This window comes from Staurois parvus, unplaced genomic scaffold (assembly GCF_062004578.1).
Source record: "Staurois parvus isolate SC_StPar_1 unplaced genomic scaffold, SC_StPar_1.0 ptg000187l, whole genome shotgun sequence".
NCBI lineage: Eukaryota > Metazoa > Chordata > Amphibia > Anura > Ranidae > Staurois > Staurois parvus.
The window spans coordinates 6,097,280-6,116,927 of record NW_028317983.1 but is presented as its reverse complement, the minus strand read 5'-3'; the positions used below and the strand labels follow the sequence as shown (position 1 = coordinate 6,116,927).

Genomic DNA, 19,648 nt, shown 5'->3' with positions numbered 1-19,648 from the left:
CATATGTAGCACCCTCCTAGTCAGCTAGGGGGAGCTAGACCTTAGTTGTTAGCAAGGAGGGTTGAATAGCAGCCTGCGTGTGATAGCTAGCAGGGGTCAAATTGTGGTCAGAGTTGAGAGTCTCTGCAAACCAGCCCTCTGGAATTTCCCCCTGCTCTAGAACTTTGGAGAAAGGTCTAGAAGTAGTGAGTGGATCTGAGCCTTGGCAAGGGGCCAGGACAACATTTAAAAGTAACTGCCTGTTCAGCAAGAGGTGGAGAGCAGTGGAGAGGAGTAGAGTTGAGGAGGATGTGAGGATGGAAGACTGTGAGGATGCCCAGATGGAGAGGGCTCACCTACAGGCAGAGGACCTTGGAAGGAGGACTTCACCACCCCCTTGAGAGAGGACCACCTGTGAGGCAGGGAAGGAGCGGCCCAGCTAAAATGCCTGGTAGCAGCCATCGACCCACCAGCAGCACAGGAGAAGGACTGAGTGAGTAGACTTGCAACCCCTGTGCCAGATAGGGGAATGAGCACTCTAGTGGGAAACAGGATTATCCTGACACCCAGGACTGTTTCACCATTCATGATCCCCTGGATCCCCTGCTCAGAGATTCACCCAGAACAGCTGGATAAGGAGTATCTGGGGTCTGGGGTGGGGGGGGGGGTGGTACTCAAGGAGACGCTGGCTAGCTCCCCAAAAGAGACTGTTTTGCTTTAAACACTTTTAAGTAGTTTCGGGAAGTTGTACTTGGTTTCACAGTTCCATGAGGCAACCCGTACACCCCTAACCCTATCCAAGTTACAATCCCCTAAAAAAACACAAACAAAGCTCAAGGACTGGTCACTGACTCCTGGATGGAAGTCTATGTGAAAATGCATGTTACCTGGCTGTGCAGGACTATAGGAAGACCCAACATTTTATCAAATCCTAAGGGAGTAGTGCTACACATATATGGTAGTTTTCTTTTCTGGAGATGGGTGCCTTTTTCTGAAAGGTACCCCTTCCCACTTCTGCAATCTTGCCTAGGTGAGAATAGTTTTACCTTAGCACTACAAATGTGAGCTTGTAATTGTGTGTGCATGAACACACAGGCTAACACAGAGCTGTTTTCACAGGCTACTTTTCAGACATGTAGTACCCTCCTAGTTTAACTAGGGAGAGCTAGAGTCTTGATTGTCAGTGAGGAGGGCTGAGTAGCAGCCTGGGTGTAATAGCCAGAAGGTCAAATTGTGGTCAGGAGCCGAGAGGCTTAGTAGACCGGCCCCTCTGGAATTTTTCCCTGCTCTAGGGCTTTGAAGAAAGGCCCTAGAGGCAGAGGGTGGATCTGAGGAGTGGCTGGCTTGCACTCTTGAGGGGTCCTAGCCAATCCCCAACAGAAAGCTTGGCATGGGGCTGGCCCCCCCTAAAGTGTTGGAGCCTGCTCAGCTACAGGAGAGTTTGGGTGGAAGATAGTGAGGAAGATGTGAGGCTGAAAGAAGGGGGCTGTGAGTAGGCCCAGTGAGATGGGGCCTATCTGCAGGCCTGGAGCTGGAAAGGGAGAAGCTCAGAGCTCACCAGCCTCCTGAGCGAGGAACACCTGTATGGCAGGGAAGGAGAAGCCCAGCTGATAGGCCTGGTAGCAGCCACCAACCCACAAGCGGTAAAGGAGAGGATCTGAGGGAGTAAACCTGCAGCCCCTGGCGGTAAGGGGAAGGAGCACTATGGTGGGAAACCAGATTTGCTTCTTACCAGTGACTGTTCATCTCTTAAAGTGACAAGAACTGGATCCTCTGTTCAGGGATACCTCCAGACTGCTGGGTGAAGAGAAGAAGTTCATCTAAGGTCTGGGGTGATACATTGGGAGAGGCTGGATAGCTTTCCTTTAGAGACTGTGCTTGAAGGCTTGTAAATAGTTCCAGGAAGTTGTCCTCAGTTATCGGTTCCCTTGGGCATCCCGTACACCCCCAACCCTATCCCGGTTTAAATCCCCTCAATAAAACAACAAAACCAAAGCTCAAGTACTGGTTTCTGACTGTGGATGCATGTCTCGGTGAAGATGTGTGATGCCTGGCTGTGCAGGACTATAGGGGGACCCAAATCTTCTGGAGACTCCTAAGAGGGTAGTGCTACAGACAAAAGGAAGATTTTTCAGTTTACTGCTTAGGCACAATTAGTATTTCTCCTTATAACAAAATCAATCTTCACTTTTTGAGTTCAGTTCCACTGAAAGATGAAGAGTGTATAGTGAGGGGTTCTATAATTATCCTGGTGCTACATCATTTTTTTTTTTGCACCTCTAATTATATCATCTGCTGTATAGCTATAATATATTTGAAAATGTCACACATATAAAAAATTGCCATTAGTCAGCCTGTGCATTGTATAATATCGTCAAAGCTGATCACATTGTAGAATAGAATTATTCTGCTCTTCACTGCCTGGAGACAGTAATACACTTTAACCTCTAATTATCTGCTTTTTTAATAAGACAAACAGAAAAATGTGTTTTCTTCTCTAAGCACTCCTAATAAAAAAAAAACTTCCAATGATGCAATTAGGCGCAGTAAATGTTAATTATATGGATTTATTTTTAGACACTTTTTATGCCTTTACATAGCTTTTAACCAAGCTGCATTTTTCAAGTGGATTAATGGTTTCCTCTGAACCTTCTTTATGATCAGACGCTTTAAATTGATTCAGAAAATGTACTTGATCTGAAAGCGTTGACAAAACAACCTGTTTAGTTATGAATAATTCAATTGATGTGGACCTAGCATCAGATATAGTATATTTTTTGCAGTCAGTCTAGTACTCACCCCCCTTAAAGGCCGCTGAATTTGATGGGTCCCCCTAAGCCCTGCATGGCCAGGCAACACACATTTTTCCACATCTTCACACAAAGAGTCAGTAAAACAGTCCTTGAGCTTGGTTTTTTGTTGCTATTCGGGGTTTAGGGGTTTATGGGATGCCCAAGGAACTGCAAACTTGAGGACAAACTTCTCAGCAAACTGTATTATGTACAAAAAAGTAGACTAAAATGGTAGCTCTGATGTCCCCTTTGGTGTACCTCCTCAGACCCCATATGAATTCTTCCTCTTCCAGATGGCTATCTTGAGTGTATCCCTGGGCAACGGATTCTTAGATCTGCAATTAAGTAGTTCCGTATGAGAACTAGTTAGGTCTTGTACCTGATAGCCCTCTCCCCTGACCGGGGTAGGAGTACTCACATTGTCCTGTCCTGTTAGCTTGATGGGTTGCAGCTGCTTTCAGGCCTCTTGCTGGGCTGGCTCCTTCTCTGCTGACAGGATGTCCTACCTAGAAGATTTGTGGCACAGTGGAGATCCTTCCAGCCAGCACCAGCCTGTAGGTAGGCCCTCTCCCTGGGGCACCTTCCCAGGCTCTACACTCCAGCACCTTCTCTCAGTCCATCTTCCACCTGACTCCAACACTACTGTGCTGCACAGGCTCTCTTACATTCAAGGGTTGCTCTTAGCTACCAAGCCCAACCTCCTGATTGTTCAAGTTCCCTTAAACATGCAAATCTGGGCCTCCACCCCTCTTCCAGAAAGTTCCAGCAGTTTCTGGAAGGGTTGGAGGGCTCCAGAAGCCCCAACCTGTAGAGCCTCCCCACCTGTCCCGAGGTGACCTCTCTATCTCTCTCCCAGGCTGACTCATCCCAGACTTCTAACAATCCTCGGACTCACAAAAATCCTATCTAGCTGAACTAGAAGGCGCTACATCAGTAATGTGCTAGTGTAACACTTCCAGGTATTTATTACCTCTCGCAGTACTACCCCTGACAATACCTTCATCTGATTTTCCCTCCAGAAGGACTGAGCGATCTTTGCTCAGGCTTTGTCTGGGATCACTATCTATTTCCTTGACTGAGATCCCAGCTCATATATGATACAATCATGGTGCCTGTCCAGGCCTTGGCTATGTTCACAAATGTCTGACTCAGATCAGCCCCCTTACTGCAGTCTGTCACCTTGTGATATGCTACAAAGTTACAATTTTGAAGTCTGATCACTGGGGGAAGGGAGGCTGTGGAAATGCTTCCTCTTGCCTGTAGCAAATTAATAACATCATCTCAGCCTAGGAAAAGTCGTTGGACTGGCGCTCAAGGATGACTTTTTAATGATAAATTTATCAATATTTATTTATCAATTAATATCAGGGATCTATTCATACAGATGTGTAAATATACTGAGAGGTTCACTTTTAGGTAGGCCATCCATGAAAATGAAAGGTCTGCTTTAATGACCTCCCCTTCACCCCTTACCCATACACAGGGGCGTATTTACCACAAGGCAAACAAGGCATTTGCATAGGGTGGCATTTTTCAGGGGGGCAGCACTTCCCCCCATAAGAAGGAACACGCACCGCATGGGGACCAAGTGGGATCCAAGAGAGGCTGCGAGCTGCTTGACAGCGTATGTAGAATCCGACTCTCGTTTCCAGGGGATGTCCAGAGCTGTTAAGGTGAGTGTCTGTGAGTTTCTGTCTCACTCTTGTTGGGGGGGAAGGGGGTTGCGGCAGGTGTATGGGGGAGGCGGTGTGGTAATTGAAGGCTCTCTTGTTGGCCGGGGGGGAAGGGAGGCGGTGTTGATTGGTGTCAGGTTCTCCCCTTTGGGGGGGTGGGTTGCTGGTTGGTGTTATACACTCTCCACGCTTGGGAAGGGGGGGGGGGTTGGTCGGTGTCAGCATCTGTCCTTTGGGGGGTTGTTGGTCAGTGTTATGCTCTCCCCACAGTGGGGTGGGGTGGGGGGGTGCTGGTTGGTATCAGGCTCTCTCCGCGGGGAGGTTGGGGTGGCCGATTTTTGTGTTGCCTAGGGCACCACAAAACCTAAATGCACCACTGCCCGTACATACTGCGTGAAACATGCTGCCAAAAATAAAGGTTTTACGAAAAAAAATACTAAACTTACTAAATACTTCTGATGCCCCTGGGAGGTGCAGGTGGTATACCAATGCCCCACTGATTCCTCCTGGGAAACCTGGGCTCTCGGAATCCCACAATAATGTGTTTCTACAATTTACTATTCTGTACATATACTGTACTTTAGCATGTATATGTCTATGTTTTGTTATATTAAAAGCCATGTAGGTGATCTTTCATGCTGAGTCCAAGCCTTACCGTCATCCTACACAGTTGTAAAGGCTCCTTTCCTGTACTGACATTGCTTACTCTCATTTCACTGATCTCTGTAGGCTTTCCATGGTGTACATTAGAATCTGCATCACATTAGGTAGAGCCTGCCTTATTTCATTGCTGGAGGACATCCAGTATCATCTGATCTTTTCCCCCCAAGCCTTACTGTCCCTGTCCCACCCCTTTCATATACTGGATTTCAGTTTTTACCCATGGAGGCTCAGTATGCGGGTGTTGTTAACTGTGATGTTTTCAAGAAGCAGATGTACAGCATCATGCCAGCCGCTATCATCAGCCATAATCTGCCAACTTTGCATAGAGACCCATATGGAAGGAAAATATATTTGAAATATATTTTAAAAATATGCTCCCCAAATATGTTGATATATATTTGAAATGCAGCAATGTTAGCCATATTCAATATATTTCAATAAATATATACAGTGGGGATCGAAAGTTTGGGCACCCCAGCTAAAAATTTGCATTAATGTGCATAAAGAAGCCAAGGAAAGATGGAAAAATCTCCAAAATGCATCAAATTACAGATTAGACATTCTTATAATATGTCAACAAAAGTTAGATTTTATTTCCATCATTTACACTTTCAAAATAACAGAAAACAAAAAAATGGCTCCTGCAAAAGTTTGGGCACCCTGCAGAATTTATAGCATGCACTGCCCCCTTTGCCAAGCTGAGACCTGCCAGTGTCATGGATTGTTCTCAATCATCGTCTGGGAGGACCAGGTTATGTCAATCTCAAAGGTTTTAAATGCCCAGACTCATCTGACCTTGCCCCAACAATCAGCACCATGGGTTCTTCTAAGCAGTTGTCTAGAAAACTGAAACTGAAAATAGTTGACGCTCACAAAGCTGGAGAAGGCTATAAGAAGATAGCAAAGCGTTTTCAGATGTCAATATCCTCTGTTCGGAATGTAATTAAGAAATGGCAGTCATCAGGAACAGTGGAAGTTAAAGCAAGATCTGGAAGACCAAGAAAAATATCAGACAGAACAGCTCACAGGATTGTGAGAAAAACAATTCAAAACCCACGTTTGACTGCACGATCCCTCCAGAAAGATCTAGCAGACACTGGAGTTGTGGTACACTATTCCACTATAAAGAGATACTTGTACAAATATGGTCTTCATGGAAGAGTCATCAGAAGAAAACCTCTTCTACGTCCTCACCACAAAAATCATCGTTTGAACTTTGCAAATGAACATATAGACAAGCCTGATGCATTTTGGAAACAAGTTCTGTGGACCGATGAGGTTAAAATTGAACTTTTTGGCCGGAATGAGCAAAGGTACGTTTGGAGAAGAAGGGGCACAGAATTTAATGAAAAGAACCTCTGTCCAACTGTTAAGCATGGGGTTGGATCAATCATGCTTTGGGGTTGTGTTGCAGCCAGTGGCACAGGGAACATCTCACAAGTAGAAGGAAAAATGGATTCAATAAAATTTCAGCAAATTTTGGATGATAACTTGATGCCATCTGTGAAAAAGCTGAAGTTAAAGAGAGGATGGCTTCTACAAATGGATAGTGATCCTAAAAACACCTCGAAATCCAAGGGGGATTACATCAAGAGGCGTAAACTGAAGGTTTTGCCATGGCCTTGACAATCTCCTGACCTCAACATAATTGAAAATCTATGGATAGACATTAAAAGAGCAGTGCGTGACAGACAGCCCATAAATCTCAAAGAACTGGAAGACTTTTGTAAGGAAGAATGGGCAAAGATACCTCAAACAAGAATTGAAAGACTCTTGGCTGGCTACAAAAAGCGTTTACAAGCTGTGATACTTGCCAAAGGGGGCAGTACAAGATATTAACTCTGCAGGGTGCCCAAACTTTTGCAGACGCCATTTTTTTGTTTTCTGTTATTTTGAAAGTGTAAATGATGGAAATAAAATCTAACTTTTGTTGACATATTATAAGAATGTCTAATCTGTAATTTGATGCCTTTTGGAGATTTTTCCATCTTTCCTTGGCTTCTTTATGCACATTAATACAAATTTTTAGCTGGGGTGCCCAAACTTTCGATCCCCACTGTATATATATATATAAATATATATATATATATATATATATATACACACTGCATGTTGAAATACGTTTTTATTACAAAATATATGAAGAATATTTTTAAAAATACATTTCAAATATACTGTATGTCTTTAAATATACAAATCTACATTTTTGGAATGCATTTACAACTATATGTAAAAATACATGTTAAAATGACTTTTTTATATGTTAAAAAATATCTGAAGAATATATTTTAAAAAATATATATTTTTAGAAATATTTTTCATTTATTTTGTAATATATAAAAAATGCCTTTCAACATGCAGTGTATGTATATATGTGTGTATATATATATATATATATATATATATATATATATATATATATATATATATGAATATGGCCAAAATTGTAGCATTTCAAATATATGTCAATATATTTGGGAAGAATATTTTTAAAATATATTTCAAATATATTTTTCTTCCATGTGGGAAAGCACTGGACTCAGTTGTGAAATCACTGGGTCTAAAATTAGGTAGTTAATGTAAAATAATTTTTTACATTTCATTTAGCTTGTTGATGGGAGGGTAAAGGAGGAACCAGGAATCAAAAAGCAGATTAAATGTCAGCTTTAAATAAATCAAAAAAGACAAAATTACAAATAAATGATGTCAGTTATGTGATTTATTTCTTCATAGAATATGATTTTAAAAGTCGTAATCTAAAATTACAACATTTGTAACATCTGGGTAGCAGTGATCATAACATGATCTCATTTAATGTGAGCTTTAAACAGCAAGCACATGCTGGAAAAAAGAGAAGGAGAAGAAGCGCCTCTAAGTGCAGCATACCATTTTATTAAGGTTGAAAGGTAGAAACATTCACATGGTAGAGGTTAATATAAGCATTAAAAACCGTAGTAGGTTGTGACATCGATCAGATGGGTGTACAGGGTGAAGAGCTGTCATCAGAAGGGAGGATGGTGTAGTCAGCGTACCGCTGGAGCAGCGTGGTGGCTGGAAGGGAACAGCTGAGGATCCGGCCGGCGTGCACATCCTCCCTTCAGAGCCGGGTGTCAGGCCCAAAGTGGCACAGGTCGCCTGTAGGAGTGCTTGTTGGTGGTCAACCCAGGAGATCACTCAGGATAGTAGCACTCCAGCTCGCCTGCTCTCAGGGCTGTCCGCCCAATATCAGCGGTGTCAGCAACTCTCCCTCTCTCCTCCACTCTCAACAGTCTGGCCCAGCTGGGACCTTCGGTGTCCCGCACGATCCTCTCCTTACACCTGCATTTCAGCTCTCTCTCCATCCACATCCTGTCCACTGGTTCCTGGGCTCCTGTATTTATCTGTCCGCAAGCTCTTCTGGGAAATGTAGTTTAATAGCTCTCTGTCAAACAGTGAAATCCTGCAATTCAGTCTCCGAATCCCACAAAGCTTTTCAACTGGGCTGCAGGACACTGCCATCTTGTGTCCATTTAACATCCTGCAAACAGTATTTCTGCAGGGTGTTACTTCTGTGTTATTTGTTTGACTTACTGAGTACAGGCGTAGGAACGCCTCGGTTAACGTAATTTTTGGTTTACGAATGAATATCCATTGACAATAATGCCTCAGTTTACAAATTTTTTTCGCAATTCGAACAGATTAATTGATTTTCAATGCATTTACAAATTTTTTTTTAATCATTTCCCTGTACAATACTATGCCTTTAAAGTGCACTTTATAAAGAGTTTTGAACAGATAAGACTTTTTTTTTACTTTTTTCCTGACTTTTTTCTCACCTCCGGAACAGATTAATTGGTTTTCAATACATTTATGAATTTTTTTAATCATGCCCCTGTACAGTATGTATGCCTTTAAAGTGCACTTTATAAAGAGTTTTGAACAGATAAAATACCTTTTTTTAAAAACTTTTTTCTGACCTCCGGAACGGATTTATTGGTTTTCAATGCATTCTTATGGGAAACCGCGTTTCGGTTTATGAATTTTTTGCACTACGAAAAGTCCCGTAGAATGCATTAAATTCGTAAACCGAGGTACGTCTGTATTTATATTGTATCATATTCTTCTGTGATAATGCATACAGCTTAAAGGCATCCCCAGGGGCGGACTGACCATTTGGGAACTCGGACACCACCCAAGGGTCCGGGGTCAGTAGGGGGCCCCATGAGATGCCCCTGGTACCTTTCATAGGCTTTTTTGGGTGTGGTTGGAGTGTGGGCGAGGACACAGGGGCCCCATGATCAACTATTGCCCGGGGGCCACAAGAGTTGTCAGTCCGCCCCTAAAGGATTGCTGTTTTTTTTAGAAATCTCCCTCAAAGTTGAATAAAAAAGGATGTTCTTCACATTGAATGGTACATTTTTCTGTTGCTTTGGTACATGTCCACCATTGCCCAGCCCCCTATTCCCTTTGTATGACTATTTGATGCCTATTAGCTTTGAAAATGGCCAAAGTTGATTTTCAAGTTTCACTGCACATAGACTTTACTGGGTTTCAGATTAAAGCTCACTATTTCCTAGAATTTGCAATGAGTTTGACAACTGCGATTTGAAGCCAGTTACATTTGATCATCTCTAACACCACTTAAGGTAGGTCAGCATATGGTGATCTGGACTTATAAAATCCAGTGGAAGGTAAAATGCGACAGTTGCCATTCGGTCAGTCAATGTCCATCTTTCAATGTCCAACAAGCACTGGGAAAAAAAGGAAGCCAGAAAATTAGCTTCGACAGGCAACAATGACTCTTTTTTTGCTGCTGTATTGGATTAATCTGTGAAATGTATTGTCCTGATTAATATATTTGATTGTGTTTTGGTCAGGAATTTGCTGATCCCCAAAGGTTTTCCCTCAGAAAGACCCTGGGCCCGGTTCTATGTGAGGATCTACAGAGCCGAGGGGCTACCAAAAATGAACTCCAGTATTATGGCCAATGTCACCAAAGCCTTCATGGGGGACGACAAGGACCTTGTAGACCCGTTTGTGGTCGTCATGTTTGCAGGACAGATGGTAAATGACACATATTTGTTCTGAACAATGACGTTATAAAGTATCAGGCTTCTTGCACACTGCTTTTTTAGGTATACAGGCATTTTTTTTTTACTGACGTAAATACAGACCATTGTTTTCAGTGGACGGCAAATCAATAATGATTATTTGTTATTAAAAAAATAATAGGCTTTAGTATTACTTTAACATTATGAAAACAGTGTGAGGATTGGAGGGCTTTGTAATGATTTTAGAATACTGTATATAGGGCAGCACAGTGGCTAAATGGTTACCACTTCCACCTGGCAGTACTAGGGTTGTTGGTTCAAATCCCACCTGCCTGGCCTTTGCATGTTCTCCCTGTGCCTGTGTGGGTTTCCTCTGGGTACTCTGGTGTCCTCCCACACTCCAAAGACATGCTGGTAGGTCTAAATTGGCCCTAGTGTATATATATACAGTTGCAAGAAAAAGTATGTGAACCCCTTGGGATCACATGGAGTTTTACATGAATTGGGCATAAAATGTGCTCTGAACGTCATCTAAGTCACAACAATAGAAGAACACAGTCTGCTGAACATAATACTACACAAACATTAGATGTTGCCATGGTTTAATTGCACATAACATGTAAACATTCACAGTGCAGGGAGGAAAAAGTATGTGAACCTTTGGACTTAATAACTGGTTGACCCTCCTTTGGCAGCAATAACCTCAACCAAACGTTTCCTGTAGTTGCAGATCAGACCTGCGCAACGATCTGGAGTAATTTTGGACCACTCCTCTTCACAAAACTGTTTCAGTGTAGCAATATTCTTGGGATGTCTGGTGTGAATCGCTCTCTTAAGGTCATGCCACAGCATTTCAATCGGGTTGAGGTCAGGACTCTGACTGGGCCACTCCAGAAGGCGTATTCTGTGCTGTTGCAGCCATTGTTTTGTTGAATTACTTGTATGCTTTGGGTCATTGTCCTGTTGCATCACCCATCCTCTGCGGAGCTTCAGTTGGCAGACAGATGGTTGTACGTTTTCCTGCAAAATGTCTTGATAAACTCTGGAATTCATTTTCCCATCAATGACAACAATCCGTCCAGGCCCTGAGGCAGCAAAGCAGCCCCAAACCATGATGCTCCCTCCACCATGTTTTACAGTGGGGATGAGGTTTTGATGTTGGTGTGTTGTGCCTTTTTTTCTCCACACATAGTGTTGTGTGTTCTTCCCAAACAACTCAATCTCGGTTTCATCTGTCCACAGTATATCTTGCCAGTAGTGCTGTGGAACATCCAGGTGCTCTTTTGCAAACTTCAAACATGCTGCAATATTCTTTTTGGACAGCAATGGCTTCCTCCGTGGTGTCCTCCCATGTACTCCATTCTTGTTTAATGTTTTCCTTATTGTAGATGTGTCAACAAAAATGTTAGCATGTGCCAGAGATTTCTGTAGGTCTTTAGCTGACACTCTGGGATTCTTCCTTACCTCATGCAGCATTCTGCGCTGTGCTCTTGCAGTCATTTTTACAGGACGACTATGCCTAGGGAGAGTAGCAACAGTGCTAAACTTTCTCCATTTGTAGGTAGTCTGTCTTACCGTGGACACATGAACATCAAGGCTTTTGGAGATACTTTTGTAACCCTTTCCAGCTTCATGCAAATCAACAATTCTTGATCGTAGGTCTTCTGAGAGCTCTTTTCTGCGAGGCATGGTTCACATCAGGCAGTGCTTCTTGAAACCAGTAAACCCAAAACAGGTGTGTGTTTTTTAAGGGCAGGACAGCTGTCAGCAACACATCCAATATCATCACACTGATTGGAGTCAAGGTTGGCTCACTCCTGGCTCCAATTAGCTCTGGGAGAAATCATTGAGCTAGGGCCTCACATACTTTTTCCTCCCTGCACTGTGAATGTTTACATGTTATGTGCAATTAAACCATGGCGACATCTAATGTTTGTGTAGTATTATGTTCAGCAGACTGTGTTCTTCTATTGTTGTGACTTAGATGACGTTCAGAGCACATTTTATGCCCAATTCATGCAAAACTCCACGTAATCCCAAGGGGTTCACATACTTTTTCTTGCAACTGTATATATATATATATATATATATATATATATATATATATATATATGAATGTGAGTTAGGGACCTTATATTGTACGCCCCTTGAGGGTTAGGGACTGATGTGAATGTACAATATATGTAAAGCCCTGCATAAATTGAAAGCACTATATAAGTACCTGAAATAAATAAATAAAATAAATGTTTGATACATAAACTTTTCAGCTCAGTCTGACATTCAGTCTTGCACAATAGGCTTGTCTCCTGTATGGATATATCTTTCTATGAAATACAATACTGCACACTGTGAGCTTCTCACAGTGTGCATTAGAAGCTGCAGCAATTCAGACAAAGCATGCCTCATTCCTGGCTGGATGATGTTCTGAATCCTCATTTAGTCCTTTCCTCCTCACCTTGACTGCTCCTGGCCCACCTCTTTCATTCATTGGATTTCACCTCTTTTCATCACAAGGGAGCTTTACCTAATAAGATCTGTGTGCAAATGCAATTGTTCTTAGGGCTCATGTACAGTGCATCTGCTAAACTGACGTTCAGAAGCTGTTAAGCGTTCTTTTCAGCAGCCCCTGAACTCTCCCGAATGTATTCCTATGTGTCCAAGTACACGTAATCGTTTACAGGCAGTTGAGTTTACAGTCTTTTTTTTTTAACGTACCAAACTTGCATTCAGGAGTAGATTTTACAGGCGTTTCAAACGCCAAATGCTTGTAAATGCTTGTAAATGCTTGTAAACGCGATTAACTGTGTTTATAAGCATTTGCGTTTAGAAGCATTTTTTAACTGTTCCATATCCAGATGATGTCCAGAGCCTTTTTTCATCATCAGAAATGCATGCAAAGCGTTTTCCCTGTATTCAAATGGACCCGGTACACCAGCGCAGTCAGTTCCAGGTTTCGCGTGAAGGAAAAAATGGTAGAACGCGCCGCATTATGATGGAATCCATAGTGAATACAACCAGAAAAGACAGGTCATCTCAACACATACTGCTCTCTCTGCTTCTGCTCTCTCTATTTCTCTCAAAATGTCTGAAATAGTTAATTATTTACTATTCTGGGCATTTGGGAAAGTCTCCTGAGGTTATCTTTTAACCACTTCCTGTCCGGACACTTTTACCCCCTTCCTGTCCAGGCCAATTTTCAGCTTTCAGTGCTATCACACTTTGAATGACAATTGCGCGCTCATGCAACACTGTACCCATATGAATTTTTTACCATTTTTTTGAGACAGATTTCTTATAACATTTTGTAAATAAATAATATTTCATCATAAATCTTGGCCAAAATGTATTCCGTTATCTTTTTAGTAAAAAAAAAAATACGCCAAATTAGTTATAACCAAAAATTATAACTTTTTTTTTAAATTTTTTGACATTTTTATTTTATTTTTTTATATTATTATTTATGTTTTTTTTTTTTTACATACCGTCACCCTAGCAGTACAGTGTCACCTTGGTGACACTATACTACTTGTGGGGGGTGATGAAGATTTTTTTTTTTTACAGTGATTGCTTTTACACCCATATAGGATGTAAAAGCAATCATTTCTCTTTCGCTCTGTCTGCATTCTTGCAGCCATTGAGAAATACTGTGTGAGCTGTGATTGGTCAGAGCTTGTCACATGGTACAAGGCTGTTGTGAATAGCCTTGTACCATGTGACCTCTGTGATCATTCACAGATTTCACACGTAGTAAGCAATGATGTCACAAGTGACATCTTGCTTACTACTTTGCATGTGATAACTGATTGGCCGGTATGGAAACGTGGCTAAAGTGATGGTTTTTAACCTACGTTTTCCAGCAGTCAGTTTCCATCATTCAGAAGAGTTTTTCAAACGCCCCGTGTACATGAGCCCTAAGAACGCCCACCCCTCCAGACTCACACCCACCCATCAAGGCATTTTGATATGTGTATAACGTCTCCTAAGAGCCAACCTTCTTCTTCCCTCTGGACTTGGGGCTCTTGAGAGAAGTACTGAGGCAGGGTGCTGTGATGTTTTCTAGAAACTATGAACATTACCTTGTCATCTCCTCCCACCAGCCATGGTCAACCTGCACTGCATAGGGAAGCAATGCAGGTGATGACATTAAATAAAGTATGCAATGAAAGCAGACATTTTGGAATTTCATTGATGAGGTGAGAGAGGGAAGAATTAAGGAAGACAAAAAAAGAGCATAAGAAACTTTAGCAGGGTAGGCAACCTTGAAGAGGTGGAGATCTACCTGAACAACATGGGAGAAGTCAAAGATCATCCATCACAGTGTCACCTCCTCACACCTGATTTAAACTTCAAATTGTTATACTGCCGCGGCACAATCGCATGAATTGCACGGCAATCATGGGTTTAAATCAGGTGATGAGGAGGCAACATATTGCCTCCTCACCACCTGTCAAACACACTTGGATCACTTTGCAAAGGGGCAGCAGTGCTTTCTGCACCTGTGAATGAGCCCTTTATTTGAATCGGCAGCTGCACCCTAAGGGTTTGTTCACATGTAAAGTTGGGGGGGGGGTTAAAAACACACACCCCCCCCCAATCTCTATCCCCTTTAGCTGCTGAGGCAGAAGCCAAGAGATATACATATGCGGCAGCAGGAATTACACCCCCTGTTGCTTTTGAACCCCCTGTTACTTTTGATAGGTGCCACCGCCTGTTAACCGAGGCCCATTCAAGTAAATGGGCCACTCTGCAAGTGCCCTGCAACTGCATGCTTCTACGGGGTCCAAGGGCTTAAAGCAGGTGGTTAGAAAGCAACACAATGCTGCCTGTTTAACCCCTTGTTTGCTGTACCGCACAAGGTTGCAGGGCAATTGCAGAGCTGCCTCATTCACTTGAATGGGTTATGCTTGGCTGGTGCTACACCCACCAACCATGACAGGGCGTAGGAGCAACACTACAGAGGAGACATCAACTTATGCGGCTCTTGCGCCCCACTACAGCTCCAACCTTACAAGTAGTCCCTCTGCATTGTACACTGTTTGATGCTCTGGGATGGTGTGTCAGCAAGCCCAGACCGAGATCTACCAGTCACCTGGCCAGGATCTACTGGTTGCTGATCCCCACTTTAAAGCAACCCTATATAGAGAAAAAAATGTGGACAGTGATTGCTAACTTCTCCTTCTCAAAATGCTTCTCACTTTGCTTGCTTGCAATTCCAAAAGGCTTATCAAGGTAAAAAAATTTTTTGGATCATTAGAAAAAAATTAAGCTTGCCTCAAACACAATGCTCCTTCTATGCTATTGGAACACAAACTGGCCATTGCAGACAATGCAATTCTGCCCTGCAGTAAACCCTTAACCATATACAACTGTAAAGCTGTAAACATTGAGGTATGCATGTAATCCACAATTAAAGAGGAAAGAAATGTAAAGGTACATAGCATGACTGAAAGTCAACTGCCAGGTTTTGCTCTGGTGAAAGCTTTCATTTAATGTATTTGTTATTTGTTTGGAATCTCAGGGTCGGACCACAGCCCAGAAAAACACGGCAGTACCAGTATGGCATGAGCAGATTGTATTTAAAGAAATGTTCCCACCGCTGTGTCGGAGAGTAAAGATCCAGGTGTGGGATGAGGGCAGCATGAACGACGTGGCTCTGGCAACTCATTTCATAGACCTGAAGCAGATCTCCGATGAGCAAGATGGGGACAAAGGTGAGCCTTCTATATTATATGTTTGTGCATGTTAGGCCTAGAAACATGGAGGATGGAAGCCAAGCAGACTAAATCTTCCAAAGTTGCTTAAAAATAAATCAGCTTGTGGCCGTTTATTATTATAATTATTATTAAAGTAAGACCTGCAAAAAACAAAATGGACAGAGGGTCAGCATGACTAGAGGGAAGAACAAGTCAAAGAGGGGCTAAGGCATGTGTTTAATGAGGTCGGTGTAGCCAAGGTTTTACCTAATTGGTGGTGGAACGTTAGATGGACGTTTGTATGAAGATTGCTGAATAATTATTCCAGAAAGTTCAGGGGAAGATATAGAGGAGGTGCACCCTATAGGTTCAGGGGCAGTGAATAGTTGACTTGTTACAAAATTGGTGGCTTATCTGGGGTATGGTGCTTCCACTTGCTTGGTTATTGGTGGTTCTCCAGAAGTTAGGTCCCCTGGGGAAAAGTAACAATGTGTTAGTTTGGTAACTTTTTTGAGCCAGTGGGGTGCCCCTGAGGACAGGAACAATTCTAAATTGTGTATATATATAAAATATAAATTGCAAATATAAATTGTGCAGGTTCACACTTTAGAGGCTCTGCGAGCCTTATTCTGCGTGGGCACAGCAGCCCATTCATTTGAATGGGCTGCCGTGCCTCCTGAAAATGCAGGGAAAAGATGCATGCTCCATTTCTGAGGTCGCAGCCTACACGGAGACTGAAAATGTACTATTCCCTGTATGAGAAAACAGCTGCTGCGATTTTCAGTGTGTGCAGGTGCCATTAAGATTAATTTCAGCCGTAAGCATCTCCTGAGTGGCAGCCCTTTTGTTGGGTGCGGGTGGTTGTGACTGTGGAAACAGCTGCAGCCCTGCAGTGGCAATCACCTGCACAGGTGTGAACCTAGCCTTTAGACCAACTCATGGCTACATTATCAAAAGTGCTTATTGTTTATGCTATTATTAAGTTTTTTATTTTGTTATTTTAAATTATTGTGGCCATTTAAACCCATGTTCACAGTCAGTGTGATTATTTCAGTTGGTAATTAGAAGGAATTGGATTGATGACCCCTTTAGCTAAGAGTTTCTCTATAAATACCTTCAAAAAAAGGTTTGTGTAAAGTACAGAAGGAATAAAACCCCTATCAGTTTGCTTACACCCATATGGAAGAAAAATATATTTGAAATACTACAATTTTGGCCATATTCAATATATTTAAAAATATATTTCAATAAATATATATATATATATATATATATATATATACTGTATGTTGAAATGCATTTATATTACAAAATATATCAAAAATATTTCTAAAACACATTTAAAAAATACTGCATGTCTTTAAAAATAGAAATCTACATTTTAGAATGCATTTACAAATATATGTAAAAGTGCATGTTAAAATGACTTTTTTATATGTTAAAAAAATCTGAAGAAAATATTTAAAAAATATATATATATTTTTTTTTAAATGTTTTTCATATATTTTGTAATATAGAAAAAGCACATTTCAACATGCAGTATATATATATATATATATATATATATATATGTAATTTCAACATATATTTTTACATATATTTGTAAATGCATTCCAAAATGTAGATTTGTATTTTTAAAGACATACAGTATATTTGAAAATGTACTTTTTAGAATGTTTTTCATATAGTTTGTAAAATTATATTTTGAAATATATTGAATATGGCCAAAATTGTAGTATTTCAAATATATGTCAATATATTTGTGAAGAATATTTTCAAAATATATTTCAAATATATTTTTCTTCCATGTGGGCAGAAGAAACAAGTACATCAATCACACCGCACACCTCCACTCCATGCTTACGCATTTCACCTGGAATAGCTCATAGAAATGTGCTTTGTATAATAAAGCCCATCAAAAATAACAATTTTCAGAGAGGGCGGCATTTGAGGTAGGGTGTGTGATATGTACACCTTTTTCTGAATACATCTTTTGGTCATTGGATTCGCTGGAATACATCTGATTCTTCCATAGACATTGTGAGGTTGACTTACTAAGGCAAATAGACTGTACATTTTGCAAAGTGCAGTTGCTTCAGAGCTCAGTAAATGAGGCAAAGTGTCACTTTGCAAAGAACACCCAATCACATGCAAGGAAAATAAACAAACAGCATTTTTTTGCACTTCTGCTCATTTCCTAAGCTCTGGAGCAACTGCACTTGCAGATTGCACAGTCTATTTGCCTTTAGTAAATCAACCCCACTGAGTAGGAGTCACAATAAGCCCTTAGTTTAAGCAGGATCCAGTGGGAGAAGGATCCTGCAAGACTTTGAGAGAGGCATTATGATTTCTCTCTAGGTTTTCTTGCTCTCTGTATCCCATTGGGGAGATTTCTCTTCATTTTCTTGACCCAAAGACACTAAAGGAAATGACAGGAAATATCTCCAAAAAGAGGGGGAATCCCATTCAGACAGTTGCCTCCATTGCTAGATATTTACCACTGCCTTCTATCGCAGTGTGACAAAAAATGATTGGATCCCCCATCATATTATGTTCCAGTTAAAGGGAAAGGTGAACTCTGTGTGAAGACAGAGATAGATGTAATATAATTCTCTTCATCTACAAAAAAAAAAAATTGAGGGAAACCCTTTGAAATTATGTACAGCACCATCATCTTCCATGGCCATGTACCACTTCCAGAATGGGTAATAATTAGAGATGAGCGAAGTATTCAAAAATTCGATTCGGCTGATTCGGCGAATTCGAGGAATAAATTTGATTCGAGGCGAATATATTCGCTGCGAATTTAACTCATAAAAGGGTGTTTCTAGGCTTCAGAGAGCCTTTATATTAGTGCAGAACACTGTACCTTTAATTTAAATGCCCTTGGAGTCTGCTGGGGAAGAGAAATAATACTGTCAGTCAGTATGACATGCAGATGAGTGCCGTCGATCTTAGAACCACCGCACACTTCCCTCATTTGGGCAGTCACGGGGCCAAAACCAGAGTGTGGAGCCACAGTGTGGCGGTGGAGGCAGCAGCAATGGGAGGCCATACAGCACCCTATGACAAAATGGAACCCACCAGCAGTGTGAGGAGACCTGAAAGTGGCACATGGCAGAGTGTGGCGATGGAGACAGCAGCAATGGGAGGCCGTACAGGGACCCATGAGACACTCTGGACCTGGCAGCAGCATGAGGAGGTGGTACGGGGGCCCATGGCAGATTACGGGCCTGGCAGCAGCAATGGGAGGCCCGTAATCTGCCAGCACCCTATGACAAAATGGAACCCACCAGCAGTGTGAGGAGACCTGAAAGTGGCACATGGCAGAGTGTGGCGATGGAGACAGCAGCAATGGGAGGCCGTACAGGGACCCATGAGACACTCTGGACCTGGCAGCAGCATGAGGAGGCGGTACGGGGGCCCATGGCAGATTACGGGCCTGGCAGCAGCAATGGGAGGCCCGTAATCTGCCAGCACCCTATGACAAAATGGAACCCACCAGCAGTGTGAGGAGACCTGAAAGTGGCACATGGCAGAGTGTGGCGATGGAGACAGCAGCAATGGGAGGCCGTACAGGAACCCATGAGACACTCTGGACCTGGCAGCAGCATGAGGAGGCGGTACGGGGGCCCATGGCAGATTACGGGCCTGGCAGCAGCAATGGGAGGCCCGTAATCTGCCAGCACCCTATGACAAAATGGACAGCACCAGCAGTGTGAGGAGACCTGAAAGTGGCACATGGCAGAGTGTGGCGATGGAGACAGCAGCAATGGGAGGCCGTACAGGGACCCATGACACACTCTGGACCTGGCAGC

General features: G+C 42.3%; 1 protein-coding gene across 1 annotated transcript in view; it reads left to right on the top strand.

Annotated features, from left to right (window-relative positions):
• FER1L6 (fer-1 like family member 6) overlaps nucleotides 1-19,648 on the top strand; it is a 200,170-nt gene that overhangs the window by 22,031 nt on the left and 158,491 nt on the right. Inside the window, exons 8-9 of the mRNA XM_089677552.1 lie at nucleotides 9,964-10,150; nucleotides 15,656-15,848. Coding sequence (XP_089533678.1) covers nucleotides 9,964-10,150; nucleotides 15,656-15,848 — 380 coding nt within the window. The remainder of the gene's footprint in view (nucleotides 1-9,963; nucleotides 10,151-15,655; nucleotides 15,849-19,648) is intronic.